Below are 19,859 nucleotides of genomic sequence, written 5' to 3'. Positions count from 1 at the left end.
TCATCCTCTCAAGTTTGCCTCTCCTCGAGAACAAACATCACACTTCTTCTTTTACTCCCTTAAATTGCCTACATTCTGGCTTCTGACCTCATCATCCAACCGTTCTCTCCAAGGATATTTTCATTGCTAAACCTGATGGTCTTTTCTTAGTCTTCATCCTTCAGGGCCTCTCAGCAGCATTCCACATCATAGACTATCCCTTCCACGGGAATACTCTCTTTGTTTTCAAAGGGAGGTGGTTTCCAGTGTCCCTTTTCTCATGTCTCCTCCTTTACCGGTCATCCCTTCTTAGTTAGTCTCCTTTGCTGTAATGCCATCCTCTTCCTCCTGCCCACTAACTGCAGACATTCCTCAAGACTCTCTTCTAGGCTCTCTTTTCTTCCTCTACATCCCGTCTCTTGATGATTTCACAGAGTCCCTGAGGGTTCAATAATTATGCCTACTGTAGATGATTCCCAAAATCTATATATTTAGTCCTAGTTTCTGACCTGAACTCCAGTCTCCTATTACCAACCATCAGTGAGTTACAAATGGATGTCCCGTAAGGCATCTCAAACTCAATGTGTACAGACTTCCCTATTTATCTAGGGTACCACCCTTCTTCCAGCCCAAGGTATTGTACACAGCCCAGGTGTGTAATCTAAGAATCGTCCTTGACTCCTCAACTCATCTCATAGTCTCACCTCAGCCAATCAGTTATCATCTTAGTCATTTGACTTTCACAATATTATCTACACCCATTCATATCACAGTCATCCCTGTTCAGGTCTTCCTTCCTTCCTTCTCATCTGGACTGCTGCAGTATTTTCTTCATTAGTCTCCCTCTACTAACACCTTCCCCTCTCCAATCTGCCTTCCACCTAGCTCCCAAAGTGCTACATCTGAAGCAGATGTTTGACTGTGTCATTCCCCTACTCAAGAAGCTAGAGAAATGTCTTGCTGTCTCCAGCATAAACTCCAAACTGCCCTTTCCACTTTCACTGCCAATAATTTTTTTCCTAATTTCCTATCAATTGCATTCCAGTAGTACTCAGCCCCAGCCACACCAGTCTCTACTGTGTGCCATCCCTTCCTTAAGAGCCCCTCACAAGCCACTTTCTAGCTCAGCCACAGCATCATTTCCTTCAGGCCTTTCTTGAGCCCTCAGTGGTGAGTCATTTGTCCACTAATATGACTTGGTATCAGCTTTATACTGATTTATATGTGTCTAGGAGAATGGAAGTTTTTTGAAAACGAGGGGCTATCTAAGTTTGGCACAGGGCAGGTGCTTAATAAATACTAGTTAAATGAATATGTTAACAGACCCTGAAATCTTGAAAGAAATAATTTTCTAATTCATTTACAAAGTCACAGATGAATAAAAAGAGAATCTGGGCAGTAAAGTGACTTCTAACCCATGTCCCAAGGTTTCTGACGGCATACGTGAGCTGGTTCTGACATCCAAATGTCCAGAGTATATGAAGTCCTAACCCTCCAAATTCCTTTCTCTGAAGCTCCAAATACCCTGGCTCACTTCCTCTGTCAGAGGAACACCAACTCCAGCCAGGCACTGGGCAGAGAAGGATTCAGTCTGCCCATGGCCATCTTTTCCAACCTAAACCGGTGAGAGGGTTCCAAGTGACAAAGGCAGGTCTGTGCTAACTGTGCGTGGGTACTGGAATCTCCCAAAGGCAATCTCGCTGGCAATCAGCACATGTGAGATTCATAGTTAATGGTGACATGGAACAATCCCAAAAGGCAGAAGGCCTGGTTATCAATGACAACCCTGAAACTTAGCAATTTGGTGACCTGTCTGAGGGGCAGCTAGGTGACACAGTGGATAGAGGGCTAGACCTGGAATTAGGAAGACTGATTTTTCTGAGTTCAAATCTGACCTTTGGGACCTCTGTGATCCTGCACAAGTCACTTCACCCTGTATGCCTCAGTTTCTTCCTCTGTAAAATGAGCTGGAAAAGGAAATAGTAAATCACTCCAGTATCTTTGCCAAGAAAACCTCAAATGGAGTAACAAAGAGTCGAACGTAACTGAAATGACTCAATGACAAGACCATGCCAGGCGGGGTTACGTGAAAAGTATCTGGCTCTTGGTATGCTATACAAATGCTAATTATAGTTTGGGGCCCAGCAAAGGGATAGATGATTATTCTATCCTTCCTTCAGGTGCCGAACAGCCAGTTTTTATGTGCAGGGCACTATGCTCCAAGCTGGGGGATATTGAGACTAATAATGAAGAGGAATCTCATGGAGCTACCCCAGGAATGGGGGAAACGGCTGAGAAAGGCTGTCTAAGGAAACTAGGATGACAGACATTGGCTGTGGTTTTGGTTTACAACTTGTAAGAGAACTTGGATGTGGAAATTCCCTCCACCAGCACAGATGGTCAGCTTCATTAGAAGGCAGGCAGCTGCCAAGAGCAGGGAGAATGAAAAAACCTGTGGGAGAGGAATTGGCCTCCCTGATCATTTTTCCCCCTCTCAACCTCCTGGCCCTACCCCCAGTCTGGCCTTCTTTCTCCACGTACTCCCTCCAATCCTTACTTGTTGCTTAGGTGCCATCTTCTGTCTGGTCGTTCTGGAATCTTCCAATTTTTCAATGTCCTCCCTCCCAAACTGCCTTGGATTCATAAGTCTCTGTTCATAGCTGCATATGTGTGGAGTTACACATGCATTTATTAACTTTACACTTAAGCTATATGGATACTGATATCAATTACATACATATACATGAATATACACACACATACATACATACACATACTGACACACACACACATGAACATAAACATAAGAAAAACTGTTTCCTTCTTAGCCAGCACAGTCGGTGCTCATTAAGTACTTGGTGACTGAATCCCTAGGCTATATCTCTCTATCGTTGCATTAGGCCGCTTGTCCTCAGTACAAAAGGTTAATGGCACTAGCTTCTCTTTGACTCTCTCTCCCCAGAAAACATGCTAAGGTGTGATTGGAGAGCCACACCATGGCATGACTGCCTTTAACACCAGGCAGAACTATTTTTTCTTATTTCAAAGACTGAAATTCAGGTGGGGACTCCATGGTTATCCATTCAGTAAAATGTTTTGTTTCTGTATAGCTTGGGTTTTTCTTCTTTCTTTTTAAACTTTAAAAATGCAGACATAACCAGAGGGAGATCAGCCTGTCTATACTTTAAGGGTCAATTTCCTCCATCTGCATTTTTTGTCTCTGTGTCCCCTCTCCCTGTTTCATTCTCTCCATTCTCACTTTCCCTTCTCTCTCTCTCCTCTTCCTCCCTCTCCCTTTATTTCACTCTGTGTGAAATAATTATTTTCACTTCCTTCTTTTATCCCTCCCTCTCCTTTACTCATGATCAATGAAGACAAGTTAAAAACAGACAATATGTGATAAGGTCTAGAAATAGATCTGTCATCACAATTATTTTAAATAATCTAAAATTTCTGAGTTCAGGCAATAATTCCAGGCTAATTGGCTGAGAGCTTGAAAGACCCTGCATTAGAGACCATGCAGTCCCTGCTCCACATAGGACAGATAAGGACCCTAAGGTTCAGAGAGACCACTTGACTTAGAATGTCAGCCATGCAGGCCATGGGGAAGCCAGGATTCTCAGACTCCCAAACCTGTGCCCTTTCTACTGAGTCCTCCTGCCTTGGATTGGAGATTTTTGCAAAGAGCCCACTGAGACTTGCTGCTGGTCAAGAAAGCTAATTGGAGACTTTGAGCAGGAGCCACATATTAAAGGGTGTTGTGTCCTTAATACAATCTTAGTGACAACACACAAAAACGTACACATGTTAATGAGCAGAAGCAGTAGATCCTTTCTATTTTAAATCACTAAGGACTTAAATTCAAGCATTATGACATTATGTGAAGAGAGAAGGCCCAAGCAGGTTTAACTTAGACTGTTATGGGTACAAAGCACAGAGTACAAAGCTTACAGTAAACCCCAGAGAATCAGTACCTTGTTCTTACACCACAGCTTAGGAATTGTGATGAGCGTCCTCATCTCAGGAACAATGAAATATTCTTTTAAGAAACTAAAGAGCTACAAAGTGAAAACAAACGGTCTCTGAAGAGGCAGAGAGGAACTATGCCCTGGGACCAAAGGCTGGAGGGTAAGAGTATGACACAGATAAGGCGGGAAGGAGGTGTACAGTACACCGGGAGACCGGCAAATGAAGGAAGAATCTGGAGGAAGCAGCTGCTTGTCCTTCAAGGAAAGCTCACCCACAAAAGACCAGGGGAGAAAGAATGAAGCCAGGTGCCTGGTGACCATCAGAGGGAGATCTCTCTTCCTGAAGTGAGCAGCCAGAACATGAGTGAGCCTCCAAGGTTTTGTAAAACAAATGTTTCTCACTATCTGCTCCTGGCAAATCATGAGGGAACACATGATGGTACAAGGAGGCATGGCCTAGCTGGCCTCAAGATAATGAACGTCTCGGTACAAGTCCCTCTTTGGACACACACTGGTTAAGTGAGTTCACAGGGCACTAGGCAATGCTCTAAGACTCTAAATGGCAGAGAAAGGGCCAAGCTGCCTCCCTATGCTGATGACATCCCCTACTGTCTATGGAAGACAGTGGCCTCTGAGCAGGGCAAGGACTAACTAAAGTCAGGAGCTGCTCCATTCTTATGTGAACACTGTTTTCTCTGGCAAGAATGATTCTTGGATTGGAAAGAACAGGAAAACAATGACCAGTCAAGAAGTGAAGGCCAAGACACATCACAAAAGAAGAAACAAACATTTCCCTTATATTCCCGTCAGCAACGGGAGTGCGGCCCTGAGTACTGAAAGAACCAGAGGATGTAACATGGCTGATCTCTGTCTCTGCTCAGTCATTTTAGTTATGCCTGACTTTTCTTGAATCTGTATGGGACTTTATTGGCAAAGATACTGCAGGGATTTGGCATTTCCTTCTCCAGCTTATTTTACAGATAAGGAAACGGAGGCAAACAGGGTCACACAGCTACTATGTATTTGAGGGCAGACTAGAACTCACAAAGAGTTTTTCTTGATTCTGGGCCCAGCACTCTATCCACTGCAGCACCTTGCTGCCCTAAAACCATTTTCAGGGATCTAGGAACCATCATGCAGAGCACCAGAGGAATCGCAGACCTGGGAAGGGTACATATTTCCCAACTTTCAGAAGTCAGAATGGACTGAATTCAGCAAACCAGAAATCAATCAAGGAATTCGACTACAATTTCTAGCCATTTATTGTTGGAATACACGGGAGCCACCTGACAGTGGCTGCTGGAGATCCAACCCAGACCTGCAGAATGGATCTTCTCTTGTGAGGGGATGATACAGGGAGACTGAGAGGCAGTTGCTGTTCTCTGACTTCTCTGACTGAGAGGCCGTGGCGTTGTCTGACCTCCCTCTTCTTCTCTCTGCCTCCAATTTATCTCATTCCCAGTCGGCAACACCTGTGTCAGCAAAAGCTGCCCTGCATCTCCTTCAGATGTTATGATCCACAGCTGTGGAGGTTCTCGGAGAATTGACCTGCCCCTTAACAATTTACCATCTGTATGATTATGGCCAAGTCATCTGCCCTCTGGGACTCCATTTTTTCATCTGGAAAAAGGGATGGGGATAGGAGTATTTGATCTCTAAGGACTCTTAGAAGTCTAAACTTCTTTGGTTGTTATTAGGATTAACAACTCTTTAATTTAACATTTCAAACCTTCTACCATCTGACTCCAACATACCTTGAATGACTACTTTCCTATTATTCCTCTTTCACAGCCTCAGGTCACAGTCCATTCTTCCACCATGGCACACATTATCCTTCATTTCTGGAGTGCATTCACTCCTTGCCTCTACCTCAAGGATCAACTCAGGCACTACTTCCTAAGGAAGGCCTTGCCCAATGGCTCCCATATGATAGTGTTCTCTTCCCCTTGGGATCCTTATAATTACGTTTCTGTGAATATATGACATGCCCTAGTAGACTGGAATCTCCCTGAAGGCAGAAACTAGTTCATTTGTCTTTGGATCCCCGATGCCCAACACATAAGAGAAACCTGAAAATTTTTATTGACTTTGTTTTGAATAATCTTCATCCTACATTTGAAAACACACACACACACACACACACACACACACACACACACACACACACACACCCTCCTCAGAGACTAATAACTCACAGAATCCATCCTCAGTCTCAGATTGAGTGCTTTAGGGAAACCACAAAGGAATGACTATTTTGCTTATTCCCTTTGGGCTTATCATGAAGGGCAAAACGTAACCCAAAGGTAGCCCCTGTGCTTTAACATGTTGTACTCACTCTTTTGTTAAGACAAACCACAGGCCACAGGCTGCACCCCAGGGTGCAGCAGCAACACAGGCAGCCACAAAGCAGCCACTTGACGCTGACTGGGAGGTTCTTTTGTAAGCAGCTGTTCACACGGCCAACACTAGTCTTGAATTCTTCTGGGGCCACCTGCAGGAGAAGCAGAGCTCTTCAATGATTTACAGATGACAGGCTCCCAAATCAAAATGTGTCACCAAGACTCATCACTATTATTTTAATCACATGCAAACCAAATGTGTGCAGTGCTCTCTTTCACCACCCAAATTATTATAGACAAGATGCTTAGATAATGTTAAAAAGTAAAAGGATCTAAGGCCATTTCCACAGAAGTTAGTCAACTCTTCCAATAATAGAGGAATGAAAAACAAGCCAGTAGAAAAAAGTAGCTCTTAGTGGTATTTATAGTAAATAATAATATTAAACAACCCCCTTGAGAGCTTAGGAAATGGGCACATGCCTGTTTTCTAACAATTTGTCCTCACAAATAAGAATCATTCATTGATTCTAATTCAATTTCCCAGACACTGCCAAAGCAACAGGAGTAATAATTAATATTCAGTAATAACTGAAAAAAAATCAATTTGGTGGTCTCTCAATATTCAGGGACCTAAATATAGCTTGACAAAGAGGAAAGAAAATTGAGCCCGAGAACAAGATTGAGCTCCAAGCTTCACTCCATAACTGAACAAGCCAGTCACAGGATCACATAATCCACGTTGGAAAAATCCTTGAAGATGAAGTCCAACAACCTCCTGAGTCATGTTACCTCTTTCAAGCCAAAAGGGGAACATCTTTGAAGGCCAGAATGCAGATATCACTGATACATATTAGATTAATGAAGTTTATAGTACCTAAAAAAATAGTCATCAATCCTCTCATCTCTAAGATGTAGATCAGTTGCCTTGCCTACCTCACAAGATTGTAAAACATGTAAAACATGTTACTTACATGCTGGCTAGAATTATTATTAGTGTTGTTCAAAAATAAGGTGCTTCTGGGAAACATTCTCTCCTCCCCAAAAAATCTTTGACATGCCAAGTAAGTGCTAAGCATTTGCCAAGAATTAAATTCATAAATATGTTGTTAATATGCCATGTGAGAAGCAGCTGCTTTGAGTGGTAAAGGACACTTAATCCAGTATGCAGAGAACCAGGCTTAAAGGTTGGACAAATGGACTACTTAGCTGCCCTCTGGGGGGCCTCAGTTTCCTCTTCTGTAAAATGAGTGAGTTAAACTTGATCTAAAAGGTACATCCTCCAAACCATAAGATAGTTTTAAATTCCTAGACTTCACATTTCTCTGATCACATTTTATCCTTTTCCTTTCTTGAAAAGAACCTCTGGGGTCTCACCAATGACAAGAATAGAAACAATTCAAATGTTGTAGGTACAACAGGCTTCATTAGATTTGTGTGGAAAATGTAAGCTCAGATTTATGGGAGTACTGTGCTGAAAGCCAAGCACCTAAAGGTAAAATCCTTATTCGGGACTTTAGAAACAATTCCCCTTCAGCATCAACTTGTCCAGCTTTCTAAGTTTAGGGCACAAAAAGCCCATGCGTAGCCATGAAACGAACAAGTGGTGAAATGATACCTTTGGACAAGATAAGTCACAAAAATACAATCAAGAAAAGCAATTTTGGTATCAAAGGAAGTTACTAGCCATCCAAACACTGTAACACCACTTACCACATTTCCATCCTTAAGCATCAAGATTACATTTATAATATAATAAATAAAAAGAATGTAAGAGACATAATTTCCACAGACCCCAGCATCATCATTTGCAGTTGTGGGGCCATCGAGGCTATTAAGTATAAAAAATAATCACTTTTCTAACCAGTTTACATCAATTTACTTAATTGCTTTTTTCTATAATTTGGTACACCGCCCAATCAACAGGTAAAAGCTTGAAGCTTTACAGGGAACATAAAATTATTTCAAAAGAGAGACATCCTATGGATTTTCAACAACATTTAGCTTAAATTTCCATTAAAAAATAAGGTTCCTGGAAATACAAATGTTCTGATAGAAACACAAAGTATCTACAATTGTTCAGTTATACACACATACATAAAATTTAATTTATACAAGTGTTAGACTAGTTGGAGACCTGTAATTGTCTAATTTTATATAAAATTGGAGCCAGATTACAGTGATTTTAACTTTCTAGGGACTAATTAGCTAGTATAGTCAAAATCAAAATAGGTTAAAATGGATCTTGGCAGAATTTTTATTTTTAAGTACTATTATGTTGATTAGAAAACACTCTACTTACTTGAGTTATACTTACTTAAATACGGTCGTGCTTTCAGTGATATGGATACTCCTGCCATTCCTTCAACTCTGGTCTTCATGAACCTCCCCAACCCATCTCCCTCACCAGTAGGGGACCATCGTCTGATAGCCAGCCTCTGCAAGCTGGGCATCTCCAACCTTTTGCTGGCCCTCAGCCAACAAACAGTTTACTCTCTAGGCTTCCTAGCGTTCTCCCTTGTCAGAATGCCATGAAATCTGGACTCTATCAGCACAGGTTTTAGGAACCCAGACTTAAAATAGCATCATGGGTTTTCAGTTTGTGTAAGACAAAATAAATTGACAGTCTTCAAGAGAAAATGGATTTGAAGAAGAAAATGTTGAGAGAATATTTAATATTTCAAGTACCAAAAAAAGTCTCTCTGTGAAAAGTGATAGTGTTACAAAGAGAGTGCTGGGCAGAGGAGGAGTCAAAAATCTCTACATTCTCATCTTAGCTGGGTGACTATGAGCAATCACTTCATTTTTCTAAGATTCACTTTAAGAAATACTAAACTATATATTGACTCTGTGAATTTGGGGTAGTAACTTAAATTCTTAGAACTACCTGCCCCCATCCCTGAGCTCTAGAACTGTACAGAATAGCTAACAGGTAGTGGTCTGCATTGGTAGGGGAAATTTCTTTACAGGGAATCCATTACAGAGATGAAATCACAAATCTAGTCCTCCCTACCAAGAAAAATAGTTCTTAAATTTGATCATTTAAAACTAAAAAGTTATCTCAACTTTAGTCCAAAAGTGTCAACAGAGTGTTTTATGATGTGGCTTAAATCAGATATTTCTCAAAAATAATTGCCTTCAATCTCAATAAAATGAAAGTATCAGGGGGGAAAAGAAATACTAAATAAAATCTAGTGTTTGATAAATCCCAAAACTCCAGCTTCTGAGATAAGAACTCACTATTTGATAAAAATTGCTGGGGAAATTGGAAATAGCATGGCAGAAACTAGGCATTGACCAAACTTAACACACTATACCAAAATAAGACTGAAATGGGTTCACGATTTAAATGTAAAGGTCACCCTTACTATATGCAAATTAGGAGAACAAGGGATAGTCTACCTCTCAGATCTGTGGAGAAGAAAGGAATTAATGGCCAAAGAACTAAGGAACATTATGAAATGTAAAAGGGATAATTTTGATTACATTAAACTAAAAAGGTTTTATACAAAATCACTGCAGTCAAGATTAGAAGGGAACCAGAAAACTGGGGGAAAAAATTTATATCCAAGGATTCTGATAAAGATCTCCATTTCTAAAATACATAGAGAATTGACACAAATTGATAAGAATACAAGCCGTTCTCCAATTGATAAATGGCCGAAGGATATAAACAGGCAATTTTCAGATGAAGAAATTAAAGCCATTTCTAGCCATATGAAAAAAAAATGCTCTAAATCACTATTGGTTAGAGAAATGCAAACTAAGACAACTCTGAGGTACCACTACACATCTCACAGATTGGCTAAGATGACAGGAAAAGATAATGATGAATGTTGGAGGGGATGTGGGAAACCTGGGACACCAATACATTGTTGGTGGAGTTGCGAACTGATCCAACCATTCTGGAGAATAATTTGCTCAAAGGGCTAGCAAACTGTGCATACCCTTTGATCCAGCAGTGTTTCTAGTGGGCTTATATGCCAAAGAGACTTAAAGGAGGAAATGGCACTCACAAGTGCAAAAATGTTTGTGGCAGCCCTTTTTGTAGTGGCTAGAAACTGGAACCTGAGTGGATGCCCATCAATTGGACAATGGTTGGGTAAATTATGGTATATGAATGTCATGGAATATTGTCCTATAAGAAATGACCAACAAGATGATTTCAGAGAGGCCTGGAGAGACTTACATGAACTGAAGTAGAGCCAAAAGAACATTGTACACAGCAACAAGATTATGTCATGATCAACTCTGATGGACATAGCTATTTTCAGCAATGAAGTAATTCAGGCCAATTCCAATAGACTTTTGATGGAGAGAGCCCTCCACATTCAGAGAGAAGACTGTGTGGACTGAATGTGAATCACAACATAATATTTTCATCTTTTTTGTTGTTGTCGTTTGCTTGCTTATTTTTTCTCTCATTTTTTGTTTCTTTTTTGATCTGATTTTCCTTGTGCAGCACGATAAATGTGAAAATATGTTTAGAAGAATTGGACTTGTTTAACCTATACTGGATTACTTGCTGTTTAGGGAGAGGAGGGAGAAAAATATGGAATGCAAGGTTTTTGCAAGAGTGAATGTTGATTGGGGGGAAGGAGGGGAAAATTTGGAACAGAAAGTTTTGCAAGGGTCAGTGTTGAAAAATTACCCATGCATATGTTTTGTAAATAAAAAGCTATAATAAAATTAAAAAATAGAAAAAATAAATAAAATAAAATCACAAGTGGCATTCTAAAAAAAAAGAATGAATGTTTAATACTATTTTTCATGTATTTTAAAAAATAAAGCTATTATAAAAAATACTAAACTAAAAAGTCAATCTCTGAGCATCCATCTTATCTTAGAGGACAGGGAAAACCCAATAGTTAGGTACAGAAGTATCTTGCAGGGTATAAAATGATACAAACAGCTAGGTTTCCATCCACTTAGAATCTCCTGAGAAGAGAACAAAAAAGGGGATGGGTTTCCATTCCAGCTTGGGGGAGCAGGAATTAGATGGTAGGAAGATGTTCAAGGGAAGGAAAAGCAAGGTTATCTTCTGTGTGTGGCTAGCATCCAGTCTCACCTAAAAGCAAACAAATAGTGATCCACTGCTTGGCAAGGTGAAAAGAGCACTATGCTTAGAATCAAGAAGATTTGGAGTTGAATTCCACCACTAACACCTAATTAGCTATGTGAGCTTGAGCAAATCTCTTCCATTCTTTAAGTCTCTGGTTTTTCACCTGTAAAATGGAAATAATGAATACCTAAAGCACTTACATTACAGGATTTTGTAAGACTCCAATGAGACAAAATACAAAGTGCTTTATAAATTTTAAAAGACTTCATCATCAAGCTGGGTTTAAAATTTTGGAGCTAGAAAAATGTGGACAAGACCCAGGTTACTGGGTCTAGGCTGAGTGAAGGGAGAAAAGACTGAGATTAAACAGTTCAGATTACTGGTATTGATTTTACTCTCTTTCCCCACTTTCTTTTTCCTTATAAAGAAAGGACTGAGGGACAAAGAGAAAAAGGAATATAACAGGGAGGGTAAAACAAACCTACAATAGAATCAATGAATATGAATGCAACAAACTAGCCCACAAAACAAAAAAGAAAGTGAAAGCATGTTACTTAAAAGAAATACACTTACAACACAGTCACAAAGAGTAAAAATGAGGGGTTGGTATAGAATCTATAGTATCACTACTGAATTCACAAAAGTAGACAAGGCTACAATGAAAACAGATATAGTCAAAGATAAACAGAGATAAACAGGAAAGAAGTTACAATTCACTTAAAGGCATCATAGATTATGAAACAACTGCAATACTAACTATACATGCACCAAATGGCAGAGCATTTAAATTCTCCTAGGAAAAGTCAATTTAATTAGAAGAAACAGACAACAAAACAAAAATTGTTGGGGATTTCAATGAGTCCCTTTTCAAATCTAGAAAAATCTAATGAATAAGAAGACAAGGATCTAAATTAAGTTTTGAAAAATTAAATATGCTAGATTACTAAATGGGAGTCAAAAGAATTAATATAATGATTTCTGAGCTACGCATGGCACCTTTATAAAACCTGACCATGTGCTAAGATATAACTCACTCATAAGCAAATGAAGAAAAAACTTTAGACATCCTTTACAGGCCAAAGTGAAAAAAAATTAAAATGAACAAGGGGAATCTGGAGAAATGATGCAGACTTAAATGGAGGCTAAATAATATAATCCTTAAGAATGAAAGAGGCAAAGAACAAATTATAGAAACAATAAATAATTTTATCAAAGAAAATGACAATAAGAACATACCAAAATGTTTCAGATGTAGCCTTTTCCCATGGAAATTTCTCTCTCTCAATAGAGAAAGCTACAGACAGAAATCTGTGAAGATCTGTTATCCCTGCAGAAGAATATGAGTTCCTTGAAGGTCCGGACTCATTTTTTGTTTTTGAATTCCCCGTCTGGCCCACAATAAGTGCTTAATAAATGCTTGCTGAATGAATGAAATGAAAATAAAAGTGTACACAGGAGTTCAGTGCTGAGGATAACCCAACTGTGAGGGTATGGAGAAATCCATTCTCAAAATATTTGAAGGCAGAAAAGAAGCCAAATGCATAGAAAAAAATCTCACGTATTCTTTAAAGGCAACTAAGAAAACATTACTGATTGCTGACCCAAGTACCTATTTCCAATCCACATAAAATTTTCATAAGAATAATCTCCACATTTAAATGCACCTTTGATGAGGAAACTGGAAAGAATCAGGCGGGTTTCTGCTAAGCATAATACACAGCAAACAATCTTTACCATTACACAATTGATTAAAAGATGGAGTTCCCATGGTGTTTATTGTTTGCTGGCTCTAAGAAAAGTCTTCGTTCAGCACAACAAAGCTACCTGAAAGCCAGGCTCTCCTCCAATCATGTGTGTCCCAAGCAGATGCCAAAATGATGCAAGATTCCTACAAAGATATAACAAAAGAGAAAACTTTGCTAATCTAAATGTGTCTTTTTGTTTTAAGTGAAAAATGAAAGAGTAAAATAAATAAATTCACCTCAAAACACTCTTCCTGAGTCTACTTGGCTAGATTCTCAAGAAGCAGACTGTTGAAACTATGTTGGGGGCTGAGGTTTAAATTCTTGTTCTCTTGCTTCCTACGTATATGCCCATAAAGAGGTCACTATCTCTCAAGGCAGTTGTTTGCCCAGCTGTAAGATGAAGAAGATGGACTCAATGACCTCTAAGGCTCCTTGCAAGCTCTGAATTTGATGAATTTAGGCTCTCAGATTGAACCGTCTTTGAAAAAAACAATTTGGGTTTAGGAGTGGAGATGAGACAGGGATCTGGATCTGGATAGTACAGCATGATATCATAGGAAGAAGAAGCCACTATTATCAGTAGACAAACTGGATCCCATGCTAAGAATTTATTACGAATGAGCCAGGATGACAAACACTTTAAAACAGCAGAATCACAGTTACAAATAGCTATAACTACTCGAGTGCAAATATAAGACAGAATATAACGAAAAAAGACAAAATCTTTAGGCTTTTAAATCCAAAAAGTCTTTGTACTTTCAGCCACCTGATTTATACTCTGAAGGAGATACTGATGATTCCATGACTCGTATGTTTTCCCCCCTTCCCTAAGGACATACATAAACACGCACACACTCACACACAGCCCTGAGGTTATAGATCAGTGGCTCTCCTGTGGGCTCCAAACATTCCCCAGAATGCAGTCTGGCACACTGGAAGCTCCATGTACTACTAAGTCAGAAGGAACTGAAAATGAAAAGGGAAAGGCATGCCATAAAGCAGTGGCTCCAATCTTGCCTTCTCTATATATCAGACTGGCTACAATTATCTCTGAGGAACTATTGCAACACTCTTAAAATCATGTTTTAATTCACATTAATGTATAGTATAAATATAATCTATTAAAAAAAACTTTCAGGAGAAAGAAAGAACAGTACAAGGCCAATGTTTCTGTATACCTTTCAGGTTTACACAGAACTTTATGCACACATGCAACCCTGCAAGAGTTCCTCTCAATCATGGAAGCAGACTAGTGATCCCCACTGGATTCAACAAGCATTTAACAGAGGAGAAAACTGAAGCTCAGATAAATTGTTCCTTGCCTTCACAGTATTAGCACTAGGATTTGAGAGTAATTTTTCTGAATCCCAACAGTCCAATGCTCTTTCTACTACATAAGTGCAAAAATAACTGACATTTAGATGGTGATCTAAAGGTCTGCGAAGCACTTTCTAGACATCATGTCATTGGAATCTTCCAACAACCTTATAAATGACGTAGGTGCCTCTATCACTTCCATCTGACAGATGAGGAAACTGAGGTTCAGCTAAATTAAGGGACTTGCCCATGGTCACATGGCTGGTACAGATCCAAGGCAGGATTCAAAAGACACATTTCTTTTCCTTACAGGTCCAGCACAACTATTGCATAGATCTAGCACTACACAAAGAAGCAAACCAGTTCAGAATATAGATCTGTGTGAGGGAAAGGACAGGATGGTGGTAGAATCTGGTCACATGATAAAGTTCTATGAATAAAAAAAATCATGGCTGGGGACAGGGACAAGATTTAGGCCCAATAACTGGTCAATGTGTTTGTTCAATATATTTAAGTCTGAGTTTATAAGCAGTGAGCCAAGATGCTTCTGAAATGGCCATCTTATCTTTTCGCTTTAGTTTGATTGTCCTTGACATTAAAATGTTTTGTTAATACTTTTAAATTTTATATCATAACTTATTTCTCCTTTAAATATTTTTTTCCTTTCATATATTCTCTCTCTCTTACATAGACACATCCACTCCCCCCCATACTCAATCTCCCATCCTCCCCCCACACTCTCACCCCCAACTCTACATATACACCCCCCACACACACACACACACCCTACCCATAATCACATACTTAATTGAACTCCCCCTTGTAAATAAACAAAGAAAACCATTTCAGCACAACCCAAAGGTCCAACAATGCCACATTCCACATCCAGAATATGGTGGGCGGTCAATTTCATTGTCTGTTTCTTGAAACTGTGACAGATTATTACAATTAAAGGTTCAAACTGCCTTTTAATGCTGTTTTCATTTAAATTATTTTAGTCATTGTGTATATTGCTCTCCCGGTTGTGCTTTGTTCACAACGATTCAGTACAAACTGTTACTTACCTTCCCTGTTAGAACTGAGGGAAATTCAGTATCAAACTTGTTGCTCAAGCCAAACCTTGAAAATAAAGAGAAAAAAAAAGATATATTCTATTCAACTTATTTAACTTTACTTTTAAAATCATGTTTCTTTATTAGGCTGGTCTTGTGTTTAAAACACAATACCTTTAATACACAAAAGCCTTGGTTTCTATTTTCTGAATATATCCATTGACTACAATTTTGTAAATTAATTAAGATCATATATAATTCAAAAAATTAATCTGGGCAGTTTTAAAAATTATACATTATGAACTCCAGTCCTGGAATGTTAATCCTAATTAAGCACATTAGCATGACAACAAGGAACAAAGTCAGATTCTAACTAAAGTCTGCTTTGTATGAGTGAGTGAAAGAAATGGTGATATCTATCTAACAACTTCAAAACATCAGAATAAAATACTTTTCCTTCAACACCTTCAGTTCACAGACTGACAGTCAGTCATTTGGGGGATCTGGAGGGGAAGGTAGCACAGAACCACCCAGTTTATGCCACAAATACAGGAGTGTCTTTCACCAGCCTAGATACACCATTCTAAAGGCAAGTATCCCAACCACTTCTTCTCCAAAAGCTTGTCAAATTTTCCCAAAGAAAATCTTATGAATTCCCTGACCCCAAGGCTGCACTTTCGTGTTCTGATGTTCTACAGTAATGAAAAGCCCAGAATCATGAAGAAGTTAAGAACTCTGCATGGAAAATTATTATATTCTACCCAACTGGACCAAATTCTACAGCACAAACGACTGAATTCCAACCAATAACACATTGTACTAAATTGTAAATTCAAGGATAGGTGTATGTTTCTATTTCCTGTGACCACCACAATATCTCCCACAGGATCTTATGGACATGTGAGACATCCAATCAATACTTGATAAAAACAAATGTTAAAAATTATTTTTACATGTAAATGGGGAAAATTAATTATAAAAAAGAATAATAGAAAAATACTTGTTGAATAAATACAACAGTATTGCTTCCCTTTAATTATGCTTAGATGCTTTAGATAGTATAGTAGTCTTATTTATAGTAGATTAAATAAGGTTCTGTGGTCACTTCTATTTTTTAAATGGGCATCAGGACACTATTATGGTCTAGAACCTAATCCCCATTAAATTAGTAATTCTAAGGAAGAAAAAAAATCAGATTCCATTTCCAACAACAAAACCTTCTTGCCTCTGTGCTTCCTGAAGTCTTTCCCATCCCTTAAAGTACAATTCAAATACCACCTCCTCCAAGAAGCTTTTCCTGATTGCCCCAGCCCCCAAGGGAGTAACAATGTGCTCCCCACCACCACCCTTGGGCCTCACATAGAACCTTGTTTGCACCTATCTCCCTTATGTATTTATGGACTATTCTAGGTGCCAGAGCAGAGAGGTAGGCCAGCAATCAGGGAGACGAGTGCAAATTCTCCCTCAGATACTAGCTGTGTGCCTCTGGACAAGTCCCTTCATCTCTGCCTGTCTCAAAAAGTGGCTGTGATGATCTACTGAGAGGTCTGTAAAGCCCTCTGCAAACCTTAAAAGTACTGTACAAGGGCTAGCTATGATCATTTTGGATTCTCAGTAGTCTTACCCTCCAGTAGACTGTAAAGTTTACAGTCCTTGGAAACATGGGCTGGTTTCTTGACATTGTACAGCATCCATTACCACAGGCCCTGAATGTAGTTTGGGCTTGCTAGATGAAGTCCAAATAGCCTTCCTTTAATGACTCAAAGCCGACCCACTCATCACCTGAACACATCCAAAATTCGGGTTTCTACACTAAAAGAATAGGCTCTCTCCCCTGTTAGAGGGTTCCCAAATGCAATCCAAAACGTAAGCATTAAAAACAATGAGACAAAGGCTTGGTTGGGATCTGAGGGATAGGTCTTCCAAAAATTGCAACTGAAGTCAACTAGCATAATAAACATAATATTTGTAAATAGAGCAGCAGCAAAGGCAGAAGAAAGCATTCCGGCCTCCAAAGAAAAAGATGTGAAACCAGTCAAACAGGTGTCTGTCCAGCCAAACTTTCTCACCACCGCAACCTCATTTCATGAAAAATGATGTCAAGGTAATGAAGTGACAAATTGTTTTTTTTAATCTGAAAAATCGATTTCCAAATCACAGAAGGAACATTTTGTATTTATCCAAATGGGCAAAGTGACAGAAGCTGAACATTGTGAATAGCTGAAAGAGTTGCAGAAAAATCAGGTCAAAAAGGGACCAAAGAACTTTTGGGAAAACTACAAAATAGAAAATGTCCAAGAAGCTGCCCATGAGGTTGTCAAAACCCATAAAGTGATGAGATGGAACACGCCACCAAAGAGCCATTTCTTAGGGTCACATCTTTACTTCTTGGAAAATACAGTACGATCAATGATAAATGTAAGGAATGCTTCCACTGAAAAACGTCCACAATGGCAAAGCTAAGAACAATCCTGGGGGCAAGTACCACCACAGGACTGGAGTGGGCCAGGACCTCCTGCAGGTTGCTGCCGCTAGACTCGGAGCAAAGGCAAAATACAACCGGTAATCATTTGTAGCTACAGTTTAGCTGAGTTCAATGAACAGTTCTGATTAGCTAAAAACAACAACTAAAAATATAAAATTGTTAGTCCTGTGAAAATGTTGTGTAGGCGATGAACAAAATTTGAAGTTGTACTTGAAATCTAAACAAAAACTGCATTTAAAAATCACAACCAAAATTACTATAAACAGGACCTAATTTTTTGTGTGTGACAGAAAAAAGTTCCACAGTTTTAGACGCTGTACAATGTCAAGAAACCAGCCCATGTTCCCAAGGATTGTAAAATGTACAGTCTACTGGAGGGTAAGACACACATTACTACTGCTGAGAATCCAAAATGATCATAGCTAGCCCTTGTACAGTACTTTTAAGGTTTGGAGAGGGCTTTACGGACATCTCAGTAGATCATCACAGTCCCCTTTTGAGACAGGCAGAGGTGAGGTGACTTGTCTGGAGTCACACAGCTGGTATCTGAGGAGGTTCACAGTTCTCACATCACTATAGTATTTTCAGGTTTACAAAGCACTTTCAGCACAATCGCCCTTCAAGGTAGTTAGGCCAAGCATTCTCTTCATTTCAGAGAAACAGGAAGTCGCTCCCAGAGCTAAGTGACTAGTCCAAGGTGGCCCTTGTGGCCCATGGTATATGGGTCAAACAATCCAAAGTCTGGAGCTTGCTTTGAGGCATTTTTAGACTTTATTTCACAGAATAAGAGCAGGCCCTTCAATTAAGTTAGGATGCAAATACTTTAATGCATTAATCAAGAAGGCTGCGATTAATTTACTTTTCCACAAAGAAGCTTTTTTATGTGACTCGATCTCAGAATTAGCCCTGAGCTCCATTTTGAGAAGGCTGACATTACTTATTTGAAGCAATGGTATATTTTAAATTCTTCTTACGTACTAAACATATCCAAAGGTAAGATGTTAGTAAAATGGGTTCGTGCATTTTAGAGCTCAGAAGGAACCTTGGGGACTATTTAGTCCCTCATCCTCATTTTACATGAAACTAAACTCCTTGGTCTTCATGAGCTCAAATTGCTTTCAGACAATACTCAAGAATTCAGTATGCTACAAAACCCAACACTGCCTGGACTTTGATTAACAAACAACTTCTCTCTGGAGGCAAATAATTTACAGCTAAAGAATGAAAAACAGCATCACTGGAATGGTTAGTGAGTGCTCTGCACTGGCTATAAACACCAACTCCCAATGGAAATGAGGTTTTGTTCATCTTTCTAAATAATAGATAGATACTCCTCTATGTATCATTCCTTCCTATGTATTCCTTGTGATCTATTTCTAAACCTCATAAATTTTTTGTTAACAGGTTAGAGGGGAACCTCACAAACCATTATCAAACAAGGATGTCGTCATTGCTTTGCAGTGGAGATATTTGGGCATTTCGAGCCTGGCACGATGTGGCTCCAGCCAGCCTTTTTAGGTTGATTACCCATCACCTCCCCACTTCATTACATTGTTTAGAGCTCCCTGTACATCCCAGTGCCTTTTCACAGCCTGTATTCCATCACTGCAATGCAATCTCCACAGTAATTCGTGTCCTCTTCCAAAAGCCAGCACTTAGGACATATATTCTTTCCAATATACAGGAAAGGAACATTGCAATCTTCAAGCCAGGAAAACACAAGTTCCAGTCCTGCCTCTAACTGACTGTGAGACCCAAGGTAAACCACTTCTCAGATCTCTCACTAGCTCTCTAAGAGAGTATAATCTCCATGGTTTAAAATAGTCTTGAATTACAGCATAGCCTATGCCACTGAAATGACAGGCCCAGCCAGCCTTTTTTCCTTCTCCCTATACTTCTCTATAAACATGATGCA

General features: G+C 39.3%; 1 protein-coding gene across 6 annotated transcripts in view; it reads right to left on the bottom strand.

Annotated features, from left to right (window-relative positions):
* The window catches only part of CHIC1 (cysteine rich hydrophobic domain 1), a 54,051-nt gene that overhangs the window by 20,736 nt on the left and 13,456 nt on the right, over positions 1 to 19,859 (bottom strand). For 5 of the 6 annotated variants that reach the window (XM_051969286.1, XM_051969288.1, XM_051969290.1 and 2 more), the window contains 2 exons: positions 15,472 to 15,526; positions 6,283 to 6,438 (listed from right to left, as the gene is read on the bottom strand). In XM_051969286.1, coding sequence (XP_051825246.1) covers positions 6,283 to 6,438; positions 15,472 to 15,526 — 211 coding nt within the window. Of the gene's footprint in view, positions 1 to 5,185; positions 5,568 to 6,282; positions 6,439 to 15,471; positions 15,527 to 19,859 lie in introns of those variants that run through there. The other variant, XM_051969291.1, reaches the window with a different exon arrangement.

This window comes from Antechinus flavipes, chromosome X (genome assembly GCF_016432865.1).
Source record: "Antechinus flavipes isolate AdamAnt ecotype Samford, QLD, Australia chromosome X, AdamAnt_v2, whole genome shotgun sequence".
NCBI lineage: Eukaryota > Metazoa > Chordata > Mammalia > Dasyuromorphia > Dasyuridae > Antechinus > Antechinus flavipes.
This window is presented reverse-complemented; position numbering and strand designations above follow the sequence as displayed.